The 18,227-nt window shown below is 38.8% G+C and overlaps 2 protein-coding genes across 5 annotated transcripts; one reads left to right on the plus strand and one right to left on the minus strand.

The window, feature by feature from the left end:
* Positions 1–8,410: 8,410 nt before the first annotated feature.
* Positions 8,411–14,286, plus strand: LOC149400604 (protein ARABIDILLO 1-like). 4 transcript variants are annotated; one of them, XM_089611856.1, is made up of 13 exons: positions 8,411–10,594; positions 10,697–10,855; positions 10,944–11,024; positions 11,137–11,277; positions 11,602–11,729; positions 11,873–11,960; positions 12,062–12,156; positions 12,566–12,629; positions 12,723–12,898; positions 12,998–13,057; positions 13,189–13,410; positions 13,502–13,586; positions 13,672–14,286. In XM_089611856.1, the coding sequence occupies exons 1-13, from the start codon at positions 9,230–9,232 to the stop codon at positions 13,846–13,848; spliced, it is 2,841 nt and encodes a 946-aa protein (XP_089467982.1). In that variant the 5' UTR covers positions 8,411–9,229; the 3' UTR covers positions 13,849–14,286. The 4 variants fall into 4 exon arrangements, with proteins under 4 accessions (XP_089467982.1, XP_089467983.1, XP_089467984.1 ...); XM_089611857.1 differs by having other exon boundaries at positions 11,146–11,277; XM_089611858.1 differs by lacking the exon at positions 12,998–13,057.
* A 354-nt stretch (positions 14,287–14,640) lies between these two features.
* On the minus strand, positions 14,641–17,532 carry LOC149400605 (alpha/beta-Hydrolases superfamily protein). Its single transcript, XM_089612003.1, has 12 exons — positions 17,197–17,532; positions 16,966–17,050; positions 16,810–16,861; positions 16,679–16,699; positions 16,508–16,561; positions 16,313–16,363; positions 16,145–16,207; positions 15,966–16,031; positions 15,603–15,641; positions 15,385–15,507; positions 15,212–15,304; positions 14,641–15,136 (listed from the first exon to the last, which is right to left on the minus strand). Exons 1-12 carry the CDS (start codon positions 17,306–17,308, stop codon positions 14,861–14,863), a joined length of 1,035 nt encoding a protein of 344 aa, XP_089468129.1. The 5' UTR covers positions 17,309–17,532; the 3' UTR covers positions 14,641–14,860.
* Positions 17,533–18,227: the final 695 nt, after the last annotated feature.

The following is an 18,227-nucleotide window of genomic DNA, read 5'->3' on the forward strand; positions in this document are numbered from 1 at the left end:
GAAGAAGACATAGAGGATTCCATGACACTCCAAGCTTGACGCGGTTGTCTTCAAGCCCAGTTCTGAAGAAATTTGTTCATTTCTTCTTGATTATGGAATTAAACGATTTGGGATTTTAGGGTTTTATCAAGGGATTTGATTTTCTCGATTTGGGATTTGATTTTCTCGATTTAATTTTCTCGATTTGGGATTACACGGCCATATGATTTACAAGAAGAGGAAACCATTAAAACATGGACAAAATGGTAACTACCCTACTCGATCAAGCCACGTCAGCATCGTTCTGTCTAAATAGACGAAAAATTTGACAGAAGGATCAAACGTGATTTCCTCACATTAACCAGGTATCGACGCTACAGCTTTTTTTGCCGAAGGACCAAGTTGTTACACTCGACATAGTTCAGGGCCTAAAAATGTCATTAATTATTTTTTTAACCATATATGTACTAAAATATTTATTGCTCCATGATATAATTTTTATCAATTAATTTTTAAAATAAAACATTCATAACTTTTAACATGATATTATATTGAAATTGACTCTCTTATTTTATTTGCCATCAAATTAACACAAATTCAGTAATAATAACTTATAGTTATGGTATTTGCGAGATAAGAAGACTCGCAAAAAAGAAATGAGAATTATTTGCGGAGATCATCCAAGTAATATTTTAGTTATGGTATTAGAGTCCCAATTAATTATCTTTTAATAAACTCTATACATTAAAAAAAATTGATTCTCTTATTTATTTGAGTTTTCTAAGTAACTATGTCACCTATAACATTAGGTTTGGGATCTAGCATATGTTTGGAGATTTTTAGGGAAATAGCCAAACATATTAGGTGGCAAAATATTTTTTACTTTTTTGTCCTTCAATAATGAAAGTAGTTTTTTAAAATCACGTTATTTTTTTTCTTTTTTGTTGTGCAATTAAATTCCTATTTTGTAGAAGGTAGTTACCAAATATTTGAATCCACGTTCTCTCTCTCTTCCACTTTCTTTTCTCTCTCTCTCTCTCTCTCTCTCTCTCTCTCTCTCTCTCCACAAAATAGATCTGGTTTTTTTAACCACGTTATCTTTATTTCCTCTTCCACGTTCTCCTCTCCCACTGAGCCTTCGACCGAGCCCTCCGAGCCCTCCCGGTGACCCAGCACGACCGAGTCTGGGGACCCTATCTCGCCCTGGTCTCCCTCCCCGGAGTGTCTTCCGACACGTCTCTGCGAGTCTTCGGCGATACCTCATGTTCGACCCGACACACGTCGAGGATTTCATCGAGTTTCTGCTCTCGGCGGGGCTGTTCCAGGAGGCGGCGGAGCGGCTCGCCGGAGTCCTCAACGACGACGGGTTCTCGTACGTGAAAGGGAAGACGAGGCACCGGCTCTGGCTCGAGCTCTGCGATTTGCTGACGAAGCGCGCCGAAGAGATCTCGGGGCTTGACGTGGACGCGATCATCCGCGGCGGGATCAAGAAGTTCACCGACGAGGTATAGATGATTTATTTATAGTTATATCCATTTATTTCCATTCAAATTACTTAAATGTGGAGAATGAGATAATTTCCAGTAATTTACGTTTATTATCTGTGTTGACAGGTTCCCAACAGTAACGTCAGTCTTGGTGAGCCGTTCTAGATTAGCGCGCCACGTGATTAATGATATCTTTGATAAAATAATTTGTTGAGATTTGTTAGAGGTTAAAGGCTACGTATAACAATTTTGAAATTGTCTGTTATTTTATATTGTTATTGCATATTATTTAATATAATTATATTAATTATTTCCATTTGATTAAGTAAAAGGGCAAATTAGTCTATTAATTATTGACACCTAAGCACGTTGGCTATTTCCCTAAAAGTTATGAAACATAGGCTAAAAACAAAATCTATAGTTTCAAATTGGTTATTTTGCTACAGTGCCCTATTTATTTTAGCTATTATATTACCATAAATTAATTGACTATAAATTATAGGAAAAATGGTATGAAATAGCCAATTCAAACTATGACTTTTGCAAAATAGCCATAGTTTCATTAGGTATAGCAAAATAGCCAATTGAGAGTACTACGACTTTTAATCCTGCCTCGATTAATTTTAATCCAACCGTCATAAACCTTACATTCTGTCTTTATAGTTCGTTGGGATTAAATTTAATCCAACCTAGATTAATCTTACTTTGGCTAGTTTGCTTATAGTTGACAAACTATGGCTATTTTGCAAAAGTTTAAGTTCTATTTGGCTATATAGCCGCTTGACCCTAAATTAAACTCATCGAGATAAGAAAACTTAGCAAAAACGAAATGAGTATTATTTGCAATGATCATCCAAGTAATATATTTGTAGCTGTGGTATTAGATTCCTCCCCTTTAAGTATTATTTTTACATAATAGTTTCATAAAATTGATTCTCTTATTTTTAGGTATCATATTGCCATAAATTATTCGAAGAATAAGACATAGTTAAACTCATCGAGATAAAAAAAAAACCTCACAAAGAAGGAAATGGTAATTATTTACGTCGATCATCCGAGTATATACCAAGTGATATATTAGGATTTTATGATATTAGATTCCTTATTAATTAATTTTCATTAAATGTTATTACTAGGAATGTACATCGGGTTGGGTTATTCGGTTTTATACTTTTGACGGACCCAACCCGATGCATTCGGTTTGTCAATTTGAAAACCCAAACCAAACCGTTTATGGCATGTGAACCAAACCAACCCGAACCAAAAAAGATCGGGTTGGTTTGGATTGGTTTGTTTGGGGCGGTTCGAGTCGGTTTGTTCGGGTTCACCGTAATTTAGATATGTAAATAAGTGTAAAACATTAAGCAAAAATCAATAGAAATATTTAAAGCAAGTCTATAAAAAAATCAAAAAGAAAAAAAATCATAGGAATTAGAAAATCGCCATAATCTAAAATAAATAAATATTTTTTTTTTCTCTTGATCATGAAAAACTCAAGTCTTATGCAAAAAATAAAATAAAAATGAACTCAAGTCCGTTGCTCTTTGCTAAAGTTCACGACGACAAAGACCTACAAAACAAATAATTAATAATAAATTAATTAGAATTCTCGTTGTAAGATCATGAATCATATATCATATATGTTTTATTTTTACCTTGATAATGACAATATATTTTGTTTAAAAATAAGACCCAGAGCCAGAGCCAGAAAAAAGAGCATGACCCTCCTGATTCGAAATGAAGAGTTCCTGCTAATATCTCTGCAATTACAAAAGTACAAAAGAATATTGGAATAAAATGTTGTTGATAATTTTTATGAACATTTTTTGGGGCTTCTAATATTGTCCCTATAAATTACCTGTTTTCACGATCGATTCCGAAGATTGTAGATTTTCTACTTCTTCTTTCAGTTCTTCCACAATTAGTGACACATTATCGCCAATCAACCAATCCCTCAAACAAATCAAAGCTTCTATCATTCTTGGGTGCAAAGAACTTCGGAATTTATCAAGAACTCTACCACTTGTAGAGAATGCTGATTCAGAAGCAACGGTTGAAACTTGAGCTGCTAAGATGTCTCGAGCAATGGATGATAAAGTTGGATACTTTGAGCTATTCAACTTCCATCATGAAAGTATATCAAACTTAGCAGACACAACAAGCGGCTCGCGTGATTCCATCAAGTATACATCAACTTCGTTCCTAGCACCATGACTGTAATCACAAGTTTCCATAAGTCTACTCAAGATGGCCGAAGTACAACTCTTGTTTTGAGGAATTGGCTGCGATTGAGACAATTGTTTTTCTTTGGTAGATGTATGGTTCTCATTGTAAAACTTCAACAAGTCTTGCAACTTCTCTTTAATTCGAAAGCACACCATATCAGCCTCCATCGTTTCACCGGTTGCTATTTCGATACAAACCTTCACAAGTCCCATCTTGTATCGAGGGTCAAGAACAGCGGCAATAATCAGCATGTCATTGATTTTTTCCGCATCACCCCAATACTTATCAAACTTAGCCTTCATGTTGAAAGCCATGTTTCTTAAAATACTTGTTTGTGCTGACTTTAGTGTTGTTAACAACTGTCGAACTTCATAGATTTCACGGAAGAACAAATTCGCCGTAGTGTAGTGTGTCCCGCTGAACTTCAATGTTACCTCGTAGAATGTCTTCAAGAAAGTAACATACTCTTTTGCTTTCTCCCAATCGATATCAGTTGGAGGCCCTTTCCGTTGTTTCCCATCTTCATTCTCTCTAAAATAGTTCTCGTAATTTCCATCAACCACCATCATATCAAATGCCTTTTGGTATTTTAGTGCTGTCTCTAGCATAAGATATGTCGAGTTCCATCGGGTGGGAACATCTAAGCACAAACCAGCCTTAGAGTCGATTTTTTCTTCAACGACGCATTCATCAAACTTCTTTGCTCTAGTTGTAGAAGACCGAACAAACTTCACTGCATTTCTGATCATCTCAATAAAATCATCGATTTCCTTCAAACCTTCAGTTACGATCAAATTCACTATATGAGCGCAGCAACGAATATGCAAAGACTTACCATCCAGAAGAACACAACCGGGGATGTCTTGTAGTCTTCTTTGCAGGTAAGTCAACGCTGTATCATTTGAGGAAGCATTATCGACTGTGACTGAAACTACTTTTATAATTCCCCATTCGCGGATACATGTCTCGAGCTCTCTTCCAATAGTATCTCCTTTGTGATTCGGAACAAGGAAAAAATTGATGATCCTCTCATGCAACTTCCAGTTGTCATCTATAAAGTGAACGGTGACACACATATAGTTTAGATTCTGAATAGACCTCCATGTATCTGTAGTTAGATACACTCTATACTTTTGCAAGATTGTCTTCATATTTTTTTTCTTCCAAATATGTTTGATACACATCTCTAGCCACTGTAACTCGAGAAACAAGAGCAAGTCTAGGCTGAATGATGGAGCAAAATTGTTTGAAAAAACAATTTTCAATGTGCTTGAAAGGTAACTCAGCACCAACTATGTACTCAACGCAAGCCCTCCTACCTTTTTCCTTAGTGAAGTTAGCGATCGTCAAATTACTAACCATGTCACCACTCTCGTTTTTGTGTATCAAAACTGTTTGCTTTGGATCATCTTTCTCCTGCCTTCCCGGGAATTTTTTGCACCTTCCCATATGAGAATTCAAAGTGCTCGTACCATGCTTCTTTCCATGACATGCAAAGTCTTCTTGACAATAATTACAAATAGCCCTCAAACCATTTGGAGTTTTGACAAAATGGTTCCATACCTCAGATCTTCTTTTAGGCTTTCTCTTCCCCAAAGTTGTTTGACTACTTTGAGTGTTGTTTGTAGTCTCATCATCTTCCTCGTGATCGCTTATTGGAATTGGCTCCAAAAAAGTATCCATTGTAGTCAAAGGTCTGTATTAAGAAATTAAAAATAACAAAAAATAATGATTACTAGGTTCAAGACTAAGTGTAAATCAATAATAATTACAGAAAAGTCAATAATAATCTATACACGAGCTTTGGCATAGCCTTACATACATATTAGAGTTTTGGCATAGCCTTACATGCACATTATTTATATATATATATATATATATATATATATATATATATATATATATATATATATAAAGCAGAGGACATACTCTGTTATTTTTACAGTACCGAGGAATACCTATATAATTTTACAAAATTACATAAATGCCACAAATCATACAAAAAGTGAACTCAAATATTAAGCTTGACATACTCGATGTGTGAAAGTTTTACTGAATTCAGAGTTCAGACTGGAAAATCCAAATGATCAGGAATATCGACTGCGTAAAACTCGATCACCGCCGTGTTCCCACCAGCATTGTTGTTCCTCCGTTGTATAAAAGAATTTAAAGCTTAGGTAATCATAATTTAAAGTATCGCTAAAGGCAGTAAGCTTGACATTTCTTTTTTTAATATTTCAGGACAAACATACATATAAAAATTAACCTACTATTTCATTTAAAGAATCAAATTTTATGAAGAAAAATAATTTCTTCTGAATTTTATTTTCTTGTGAAGGAGAAGAAAAGAAACCTAATGCGCACAATTGAATTGAAAACAAGTGGCTAAAACTACACAAGCCTATATTATTTTCTTAACTCTAACTTCACAATAAAGCATCATTTTTCACAATAATTCCGGTACCTAAAATGATGCTCAACGACATTTTAAACCTCAAGTCAAAAACCACAATTTTTATCAAACATTCCAAAACCATCAGTTTCAAATTTAGACCCAAAAATATGAAATAAAGAGAAAAAATATACTCGGTGTAAGTAGAGAAAGTAACCTGCTGTAGAAGCACAAGACTGCTTTCGTCCTTGTAGTAACACAGTGATCGCTATCTAGCTCCTCCAAATCACTGTAAAGTTTCAATACATCGAACACATAGAGGTCAATTTTTTTTACTTACAGAGAGAGAGATATGCAGAGTTTCAAACTTCCAAACTAATAATAAAAATAAAAACTAAAAACTAATATGTAGAGAGAGAGATACGCAGAGTGTGCTAGCCAAACTTCCAAACTAATAAATTTTTTTTTACTTACAACTTCCAAACTAATCAATTTTTTTTACTTAAAGAGAGAGATATGCAGAGTTTGTGTGCTAGCCAATATGTAACTCCCTTCTCATCTCCTGCTTTTGGTGTTTGAAAAAAAAACAAGACTTTGATTTGATATCGAAATCGCACTCGATTCTGATGGCGAGGACCGTATCCAAATACTTAGTATTGAAGCCTCTCTTCTTAAGCTTGACCTGAGTATAAATTACACTTAGCGAGCCAAAACCAAATATAAATCCGCTAGTTAATCACATCCTATCATTAACTCAAGAAATCTCAGATTCAAAACAATATTCATAATCAATTCAGCAACTCACTAACCACACAGGCTCAAATTAAGTCACAATTTCATAATCTAAATTCCCAATAAACAGATTCGTAACAACTCAATCTCACATTCAAGTCAGCATAAACAATTATGTAATTGCAGGTTCAATCAGCAAACTAAACAAAACAAGATAGAAGCCTCATCAAGCACGGAATCCATCAATCAGAATTTAGGTAAAATCACTACATATAACAAATTTGAATACCGAGTCCAAAGCCCTAATTTTTTTTACTTTCTGAAATCTGAAATAAACAGTGAATAACCCTAATTTAAGTCACAATTTCATAATCAAAATTCCCAATAAACAGATTCGTAACAACTCAGTCTCACATTCAAGTAAGCATAAACAATTATCTATATGCTGATATGCTCCAATAACTATTTAATATGTTTTTTTACAGTGGAACGAGACAAGCATCAAACAATTAGAGGAAGGAAAACCTTACCACAAAAAATTGTAGCGACTGTGAAAAAACCAATACCCCTGGTACGAACAACAGAGGTAGCGAGTAGTGACTGTGAATATATCGGGGAAAAAAATCTAGGTCAGACAGGAGGGAGGGCAAAAAAATTTATATGGTATCGAACTATCGATCAAATATATAGTGAAGAGCGGTACTGAATTAGGGCTTACCTCGGGTTGGGTCGGTGTGACCCGCGATTTTGGCGACGAGAGCCGAATCCGTTCGACGAAGGCCTTCGGCTCGGTTCGGTGCAATCCGAAATTGATCGGGTCTTCGTGGGTCGACTTCGTCGGATCAACGGAGTGGGTTGGAGGGCTGGTTTACTCGGTTCGTCGGTTTCGGGTCACAGTCCTAGTTAATACACTTTATAAAAGGATTTACCATAATAAAATTTCTTGAGTAAATAATAATATGTTATCAAATGTTTTGAGTTTTATTCAAATACCTTTATCTCTAAAATATAATCGATCACAATCGACCATATGGTAAAGTTTTATTCAAATGCCGTCATCTCTAAAATAATTAATTACCATTGACATAGTCAATTAAACTCATCGAGATAAGAAAACTCACAATAAAGGAAATGGTAATTATTTGTGGCAATCATCCAAGTCATGGAAAGTGATATATTAGGTGTTTATGATATTAGATTCCTTATTAATTACCGTCTAATTAAATGTTAATACACTATAAAATGTTAGACCATTATAAACTTCTTGAGTAAATTATATTATGTTACTATATCTAATGAGTTTTATTCAAATGCCGTTATCTCTAAGATAAAATCGATCACAATTATATCATCGATAACATGATAAAATTTTATTCAAATGCCGTCATCTCTAAAATAGAATCGATCACAATTACACCATCGGCGACATGATACAATATTCGCTTATTTTTTTTTTCCTTTGTACACATATTTTTCTTATTTATTTATTTTTGTACTGCATGATTTCACAAAACCAAATTAATATTATTATTAACATTATTGAGATTAATTAGAAGTTAAGTGTCGTTTACTCATTAACAAGGCATATAAATAAGAATGGTTTGTTTGGTTCGTCTAATGAGCTGTGTTTTCCTTTGTTCTCTCATTCTTCCCAACCCATCTCAACCCCAAATCCTGTGATTCTTCGTCCCAAATTCCCTTCTCTTCTCTTCCGTTTCCCACACCATTACAAGCCAATCTCTCTCTCCAAGCTCTGTTTATCGTTTCGTTCGCAATTAGGACATTTAGAGATAGATAGGAAGATAAACACGGTTTGAGGGTTAGGATTGCTTGGCTCTTTCCTATTACCAATCAAAGTCACGACCTAAATTCTCCCACCGACCTTTGTTCAGCTTTTGACTTATCTCTCCCAATCTACCCTAACGAATCACGAATTCAATCAAATTGGAATCTCCATTGGAGGTTCTCTTTGTTCTTGGGAACCACAAGAAAGGGTGTGATTTTTGCTCCTACAAGCGTCGAACTTTGATGTCCTTAAATTTAATGATTACGCTCAGTTTGTAGAGAAATTTAAGGACCGTTTCGTGTGGTTGTTCGCTCGAATGCATTTATGGTGCTAGATTTTATTTGTCTTTAATATATACATATATATTTTTTCTTCTATCGAAGCTGGACTTATCTTCTTGTAGATTTTGAATAATCAATTGTGGGTGGTATATATTGGGACATCCTTGTGGGAACTTGAATTTCTTTTTCTCGTTGTAAGGGTTAGGGTTTTCGCTGAGGTAAAGTTGGACGCTTTTTTTAATTTGTAGCTTTGTGAATTGGTTATAGAGTTTTGAGTTTTTGGTTTTGGTTTTCTTAATGGTATTGGCTTGTGGGCGTGTTCTTGATATCGTTGCCTGAGGGTATTATGAGTCGTCGGGTTCGAAGAAAGGTGGCTCGGAAAGGGAAGGAAAAAGTGATCTTGCCGAGCTACCCCGAGATCGAAGGGGACGATGTTTCGGGTTGGGACCGAGCTGTTGAGCTCGTCGCCGTGGATTGGACCGGTCTCCCCGATGACACGGTGATCCAACTGTTTTCGTGTCTGAACTATCGTGACCGAGCTAGCCTCGCTTCGACCTGCAAGACTTGGAGGTTCCTCGGAGTCTCTCCGTGCCTGTGGACTGCTCTGGATCTCCGAGCCCACAAATGCGATGCTTCAATGGCCGCCTCGCTGGCTTCGAGGTGCGTGAATCTCCAGAGGCTTAGATTTCGCGGCGCCGAATCTGCTGACGCTCTGATCAGTCTTCAAGCTCGGAATCTCCGTGAGATAAGCGGCGACTATTGCAGGAAAATAACCGACGCCACTCTCTCGGTGATCGTGGCTAGGCACGAGGCCCTCGAGAGCCTTCAGCTCGGCCCTGACTTCTGCGAGAGGATTAGCAGCGATGCTATAAAGGCGATAGCTCTTTGTTGTCCTAACCTGAGCAAGCTTAGGCTCTCTGGGATAAGAGACGTGAACGCCGAAGCCATCAATGCTTTGGGCAAGCATTGTCAGAAGTTGACTGATGTCGGGTTCATAGACTGTTTGAACGTGGACGAGGTCGCTTTAGGGAATGTGAATTCGCTCCGTTTTCTCTCGGTCGCGGGGACGTCGAACATGAAATGGGGCGTCGTTTCTCACCATTGGACAAAGCTCCCTCACTTGATCTGCTTGGATGTGTCGAGGACCGACATTGGCACGTCGGCCGTTTCAAGATTGTTCTCTTCGACGCCGAACTTGAAGGTCTTGTGCGCTCTGAACTGTCAAGTACTCGAACAGGACAGTAGCTTATTACCCGGCGGTAAAAACAAAGGGAAAATGCTAATAGCTCTCTTTACCGATATTTTGAAAGATACAGCTTCGTTATTTGTCGACACTTCGAAGAAAGTCAGTAATGTGTTTCTGGACTGGAGGGATTCGGGAAAGAAAGATAAGAACTTGGAGGAAATCATGGCTTGGCTCGAGTGGATCCTGTCCCACACTCTCTTGCGGATTGCTGAGAGCAATCAGCAGGGCTTGGATTCTTTCTGGCTCAAGCAAGGCGCGGCGTTATTGCTCAATTTGATGCAAAGCTCACAAGAAGACGTTCAAGAAAGAGCCGCGACGGGGCTCGCAACTTTCGTCGTGATTGACGACGAAAATGCCAGCATAGATTGTGGAAGGGCCGAAGCTGTTATGAGAGACGGTGGGATTCGCCTGCTTTTGGACCTAGCCAAATCTTGGCGGGAAGGTCTCCAATCAGAGGCTGCAAAGGTAACTTATTTATCTATTATCTACATTCGATTCCCACTATTAATTTTATAAAAAAAAAACGGTTTTAGCTATATCTATTAATGTGCAAATTTCAAATGATAGGCCATCGCAAACTTGTCCGTCAATGCCAATGTTGCAAAAGCCGTAGCTGAGGAAGGAGGTATCACGATTCTTGCCGGTTTAGCAAGGTCTATGAACAGGCTAGTCGCCGAAGAGGCCGCTGGGGGGCTATGGAATCTCTCTGTTGGAGAAGAACATAAGGTTTGGTTTGGCGAGTTTTGTCTATATCGATTACGCCTTGGAATCACTCTCAAGCTTTATTTCATCGTAAAAATGATATTTGCTTCAGGGCGCCATTGCGGAGGCTGGTGGAGTAAACGCTCTAGTGGATCTTATATTCAAGTGGTCAACTGGCGGTGACGGAGTTCTGGTTTGTCTTCTAACTTTGGTCCATCGTTCCCTTATTTATTTATTTTTTTCCTTTCTCTGAAACTATAGAGACTCCGTGAGCGTATGAGCTAAATGTAACGCTTTCCCTTAAGTGGTCTCAGGAACGTGCAGCGGGTGCGCTGGCGAACTTGGCGGCGGATGACAAGTGTAGCACCGAGGTCGCGGTGGCGGGCGGTGTCCATGCTTTGGTGATGCTTGCTCGTAATTGCAAGTTTGAGGGCGTTCAAGAGCAGGTAACAATTTCAATGCGATAAAACTATACGAAAATATGTTTTAATCGGGTATACGGGAGATACCCGTAACCATGGACTGAAGCTACTGTGGGGCCCCCCCTCAATACTATTTTTTCTACACTTTTTGCTAGGTTTTTTTTTACCCTAAAAATTTACAAATTAGCTCCCCCTGAACTTCCTTTTTTTTAGCAAATTCGTCCGTTACTCTTCCCAAAAATGCCCTAGCTTCACTCGGAACTATTTTGTACAAACTATTCCTTTTATTCTCTTATTTTTTTTCTTTTAATTATTGGTATCTCTTAAATAAGTATGTTGTTGAAACAGGCTGCGCGTGCATTGGCGAATCTGGCTGCTCATGGAGATAGTAACAGCAATAATGCTGCGGTTGGGCAGGAGGCAGGTGCTCTCGATGCTCTCGTTCAACTTACCCAGTCGCCCCATGAAGGTGTCAGGTACATATAATACGAAGTTTACTCTATTTCTGTGTTCCCATAATGGTAAAGTCTAAACTGTAATGATGATTAAGTGTTAGTCTTCTTCTGTTTCTGCGCTCTAAATCTAGACCAATTTAACAACGATTGAGCGGTTCTTACAGGCAAGAAGCTGCTGGTGCATTATGGAATCTCTCTTTTGATGACAGAAATCGAGAAGCAATCGCCGCGGCCGGTGGCGTTGAAGCATTGGTAAATCACTTGATGATCTCATGTCTTTCTGCTACGGAATGTGTGTCCTGCAAAAAGGAAACTAAATTATATTCTGCGATAAACATTTTCTGTGTATTTAGGTTGCTCTGGCACAATCTTGCTCAAATGCCTCCCCAGGTCTACAAGAAAGAGCAGCCGGTGCTCTCTGGGGATTGTCAGTCTCCGAAGTCAACAGGTATATTCAGTTACTTACATATTTTTTTTTCTAAGGAAACATAGTCTCAAGAAGGTGATTTTTACTAGGAAGGAAACAGATTAGACAAAAAGGGAAAAAAACTAATCCGGAGAACAAACCCATTACATAAAAACCGGAACCTAATCCAACTAAATCCGAAACAAAACTTGTCTAATGTAGCCAGCCATAGTGCACCCTTAATCGGAAACTTTGTTGCAATCCTACCTTAACTTCGAGTATCATCATTGTCCTTGACAACCTTAGATAGTGATTAAAAGAATTCAGCTTCTACATAGCTTTCCAAGAATCATGGAGCTGGTTAAATAGATTTAACTATTGAATTTCTGTCACATATCCTTATTGTTGCTAACAAGAAATCTGTCATATATCTTGGTTTTGTATTTATTAGCATTGCTATCGGACAAGAAGGTGGTGTAGCCCCTCTGATTGCATTGGCTCGCTCAGACGCGGAAGTAAGTTCCAAGAGATGCCCGTGTGGGATTTTTTTCTAATTTTTTTTATATTTGAAGTGCGGTAAGAATGCTAACACTGATCTCTGGATTCAGGATGTCCATGAAACAGCTGCCGGAGCTCTTTGGAATCTGGCATTCAATCCGGGCAACGCTCTCCGCATCGTCGAGGAAGGCGGAGTGCCAGCTCTTGTTCATCTTTGCTCTTCCTCTGTATCCAAAATGGCACGTTTCATGGCCGCACTGGCACTCGCATACATGTTCGATGGGAGGTACTTATTATTATTATTATCCCGACTGTGTCTTTATCTGTACTACTAGACTAGCGTGTTGCTCATTTTGTCTGTTTTTTTTTCTTTTTCTTTCAAAAGTTTCTTTGAAATGCCCACAACGTCCTCATACCCACGTGACTCGCATGGAAAATTTGATAGGCAAGTTAATAGAGCCTTTTATGTGAATTGAGAGAGCAACCAATCCAAAATGTGTTTAGGCAAATAGAGGGATTAGAGTATATTAGTTGGGTCTTAGCTACATGATTTATGATGTGCTAACTAAACTGCAGAATGGATGAGTACGCGCTGGTCGGTACTTCGTCGGACAGCGTTCCAAAGAGCGTGAGCTTAGAGGGTGCTCGGAGGATGGCTCTAAAGCACATCGAAGCTTTTGTTCTCACATTCTCCGACCCACACTCGTTTGCAGCCGCGGCTGCTTCATCGGCTCCGGCGGCGTTGGCCCAAGTCACCGAAGGAGCCCGTATTCAGGAAGCAGGCCATCTCAGATGCAGGTTCGCTCGTACCCTCTTTTATTTAGCAAATAACTGTGTAATCTAGAGCATCCATTTATTCATCATCGACCCTCTATATTGAACTTGGCAGTGGAGCTGAAATCGGAAGGTTTGTAGCGATGCTACGGAACTCCTCGTCGGTGCTCAAGGCGTGTGCGGCGTTCGCTCTTCTCCAGGTATTCGGCCGGCCCTCTTCTTGAAAACCCACCTCCGTATTTTGTATTCGTATTCATTTTCTCTTTGGGACCGTCTCCGATGCAGTTCACGATTCCGGGGGGTAGGCATGCCGTCCACCACGCGAGTCTCATGCAGAACGCCGGAGCTGCGAGAGTCCTGCGCGCCGCAGCCGCCGCTGCAACGGCGCCGCTCGAAGCCAAAATCTTTGCGAGAATCGTGCTCCGTAATCTCGAGCATCATAACATAGAATCTTCACTCTGAAATTGAGAGAGAGAGAGAAAACTAGTTCAGCTTCAGCTTGGTCATGTGTCTGTATGTACGTACTACTATAGCCAAGTGCCGAGCACTCGAAGAATTTCTGAGTAGAGTCATTCGGAGTGCTCCACCGGTTATGCTCGATATATCTCATTAATTTCGTCTTTTTTATTTTATTTTATTTTATTTTATTTTATTTTATTTTGGGAAGTGTTTTTCGTTTGTTAGGCATAAAGGGTGGTTGGTCAGGGTATGAGTGACTCTTTCACCATTGTAGCAGCAACATGGTAAAAGGTGTTGAGAAGAGTGTACTTAGGTGGTGGTGGTGGTGATGGTGATGGGATTTTAGTCTTGTAATCTTGTCATACCTGATTTTTGTTTCTATTCATTTGTGGGCAGTCTCGTCTAGATAATAATACTTTGTATGATGTTAGCATCTTTAAACTTTGTTGAGACACCAAATTTTCTTATTTTCCTCCTGATTAAGATTCAATCAGTGGCCGATAATGACGAAAAGAAAAAAAGGAATGGATTGTTCATCCGAGAATTCTCTTTGGGGTCTGTTAAGATTTCAAGAATGGCTTTCAGTTTACGCATGATTGATTTTTAGGAGCTCGAAAAATGTGGAACTAAAAGCTCACCACTTCAGGTTGTGGGAAGTTTCTATGAAACAAATCACCTAGAAAGTAGTCCCCAAGCAATTATCTTGCTAATGATTTTCATTGTTGAGTTTCAGCAAAATATACTTCAATTACATGGGATTTTAAGTCAATAACTTGGAGCTCAAGTTTGAGGGAGGGACAGCAAATTGAAGAATGGCTTTATTACAGAGCATCATAGTCTGCCAAGTTTTAATAAAAAAAAAAAAGAGTGCAAAGAACGCTTGAAACACTTGAGACTCGGACACTCGAATATCGCCGGCATGGTTAATAAGACTTGTACATTTGTATAAGAGATTAAATATTGCCTCATCGAATTATTGACATCGTGTTTTTCTCCCCCACAAATTCTCGTTGCCCTAATTCACAGATCGAAGCAAGAATCGGGTGTCGGTAATGAGCCGAGGCAGTTCCAAAATGTGATTCCAGATTGCCAAAATCCAATTATACGATGACTGTGATTCATCGATCCCCATCGGCGGCGGAGACTCCTGCTCAATCAAGTACGGCACAATATACTTTTTCATGTCGCTTTTAGATATCTCCAAATGATTCCCCGTCACGTTCACGAATTTCACTTTCCCGGCTTTATCCAAAGCTTTCAATCCTATCCAGTCTTCGGTGTAAAGCTGCGTCTGTTTTTTATGAGACAATTTTCAGTACTTAGTAACACTACTGAAAATAATAATAATAATAATAAATAATATCACCTCTTGTGCTGGCAGAATGGTGTCGAAGGTACCGTCAGGGTAATATCCAAACCATGCGGTTTCTTTTGGTATCAAAATCGTATCGTGTTCGAACTGCTCAGTTATCCACAGAATAACATGTCATCACGCCGCAATCAATAAGAAAAACACGTAAAACTCTTTTTTTGACTCACCATAATGAGCACCAAGTTGTCTAAGCTAGATAATCTCGCCTTGTACGTGGAATTTCTCTCGTTGGCGATCTCGTTGTTGAGTTTCGGAAGAAATCGGCATCCTTGCAAGTAGTCGGCAATGTCCTGGACAATATTTCAGACAATTGAGGGGAACAAAAAAAAAAAAAAAAACCACGACCAGGTTGACGGAAAAAGTAATTGGAAATAGTAACGCTTACGGTCGGGATTTTGAGGTAACCACTCGGAGCTAAGTGTTCCTGAGGAATTGTAGACCAAGTTACGTGATTTGGCACATGAAATAGTGCAAGGCAGTGACGGAGTCAGTATAGGCCCAGCAGGGGCTTAAGCCCCCCCCTCAAAATTTTTTTTGCACTTTTTGCCCATTTTAAAAAAAATTACATTTTTTTTCCCTTGAAAATTTATACTTTTGGCCCAATTTTTATAAATTTTTTACAATCAAGCCCCCCCTGATTTTTTTTTTTCAAATTAGCCCCACCCCCTGATGGGCTTTTCTGGCTCCGTCACTGGTGCAAGGTATGTATGAAATGAAGAGCTTTAAGCTGAAACGGAAAATTTTGAACCTGGATATAGTTGCTGTATATCTCTAGCTTGAGTAAGGTGTCGATAAGAATGCAAATCCACCCAGACTGAAAATATAAGAGCATGTTAAAAAGAAAATTAACCGAACCAATTTTTTTTTTCTACATCCTATTTTCGAGTAATAATCTGAAATCGGGTTATGAAAAAAAGAACCGCATACACCGCAAAGTGGAATTGAAGCAGTCCCGGCATGAGGGCCTCCGAGTGACACGAAATTCTTAACCTGTGGACGACCAACAAGTTACACAGAACATGAATAATTGATCGAGGTGCATAAAAGAGAAAACGATTATGATGTTTCAAGTCGGGACTATTGATCGGTTCTTACAGGAGGTCCACCATCACAAAACTCAATGACGCCACGACCGATCACGTTTCCCTGCCAAAAAGAAACATAGGAAATCCGATGAACTTTCGAAACTAATCAATCGTGTGTATATACACGATATTTGACTGCGAGGTTAGTTACCATACGAGATCTTTAAACCACCAAACGAGAACCAATGGATTCAAAAAGAGTCACCTGAGAAAGTCCAACAATGTTGTAACCCCCGCTGAGCTCACTCATTTTCTTCACCTGAATTGTCGAAACCAAAAGCTAGTCAACCGAAACATCCGTTTCAAATGCCGTGATTGAATAACAATATATATATATATATATATATATATTATATATATAGCCAAATCTGTCCACCTTGTCACACACAATGGCCGTCTGCAAAAAGAAACACAAGTGTCGACATTTTAACTTGCACAGGAGAAAAACAAAACAAAAACAAAAAAAAAAAACAAACACGTTGTGTGTGTAAGGAACAAAAAAATCACCTGTTCCAACAAGGGCATTGTCCACGAATCCCACGACCCGTTTCCAATTTCCCTACAATCAGCCCAAAAAATATTTAATCCTGGATATAGTAGCAATAAAGATGACAGCAATATAATCATTGAAAAAAAAAAAGAAAAAAAAGAAGAAGAGCATACAAGCAATATCCTTGAGAACCAGACCAATCACTCAAGTGCTCAGTGAATTTCGAGATTCCTCGGTTTCTACATTTGTCTCCAATGCCTGCCCGCGGAAATAAAATATGCACAGATTTACATACATAATGAATCTAGAAAGCAAGCTCATTCATTTCAGGAGCGTTAACATTTTAGACGCTAAAACGGAAATTAGAGTTGACTTGGCTCTCTATTCATATAGTTGGGAATTACCGTGTAAGACGATGAACGGAAGGGAGTGAGTGAGAGTTGTTGCGAGCGCGAAGAGGACGAGGGTGATGGTCGGAAAGATCGGAGAGGACGGTGATCGTGTCAGAGAAGCCATGGATTGGGTTTGGTTGGAGATTAGTGTTTGAGATTTGAGGTTCTTGAGGACTTCGAGGTTTGAATGCCTCAACTGTTGGGATTTTACTAATTTCGGGGTACTCTGAAAACGCCCCGCGCCAACTACCCTTCTCACTTCACTATTAATGGTCAAGTCTTTGTTAAGGAAATGATTGGATTTTGGATGAGATTTTTCTTTTCCCTGAGAAACGCCTAGAAAAATACCTCGGGTAATGATTTGGATTTTTTTTCCCTTTCTTTCTTTGGACCGGAGTGTGGCCTTTTTTTATTATATCGATAAAGGTAGATTTCTTGATAATATTTGCTAGCCACGTGAAAGAGTGGAGATTTATCGCGTACGTCGTTTGAGGTTTTCGGGGTCATTTTTCTACGGTCTCGAAAAAGTTGTGTCTAATCGGATGGGTCCGAAATATCGATATCTCAAGAAGATCTTTGAAATCACGATGAAGAAAGAGATTATTTCCGTTAGTCACGAGAAAACTATGGTAGGTTCCGGTTAGACTTGAAGAGCCGCAATCCCTCCAAAGAGCCTCGAAAGAGGCGTGGTGGTTGTCATCTTGATCTTCTCTTCATAAAAAATCGAATTTTTCGTCTCAATTACATAGAGGAAACAAGAAAATGAACTAAGAGGACGCAAATGGTTTGCCCTCGACGCGTTGAGACATTCGACATTAATTTGGGGAGCTAATATAAGGTGAATGTTTTAGGGTTTCTCTTGAATTTGAGAGCGAGAGAGAGAAATTTGACACTAATTTGCCTTATGAAGAGTGGACTTATCTCAAAATGGTGACAAAAAACTTACCTCTAGGTTAGAAGGGTAGTTGGTCTGGGCCCTCCGACGAAAAAGGGAGCTGGACAGGCCCTTCAGCGAGAAGAAGAGCTGGTCCACACCCTCTGAG

The sequence above is a fragment of the Urtica dioica genome, chromosome 4 (genome assembly GCF_054948205.1).
Source record: "Urtica dioica subsp. dioica isolate 48M chromosome 4, U.dioica_male_clone48M_v1_H2, whole genome shotgun sequence".
Classification (NCBI taxonomy): Eukaryota; Viridiplantae; Streptophyta; class Magnoliopsida; order Rosales; family Urticaceae; genus Urtica; species Urtica dioica.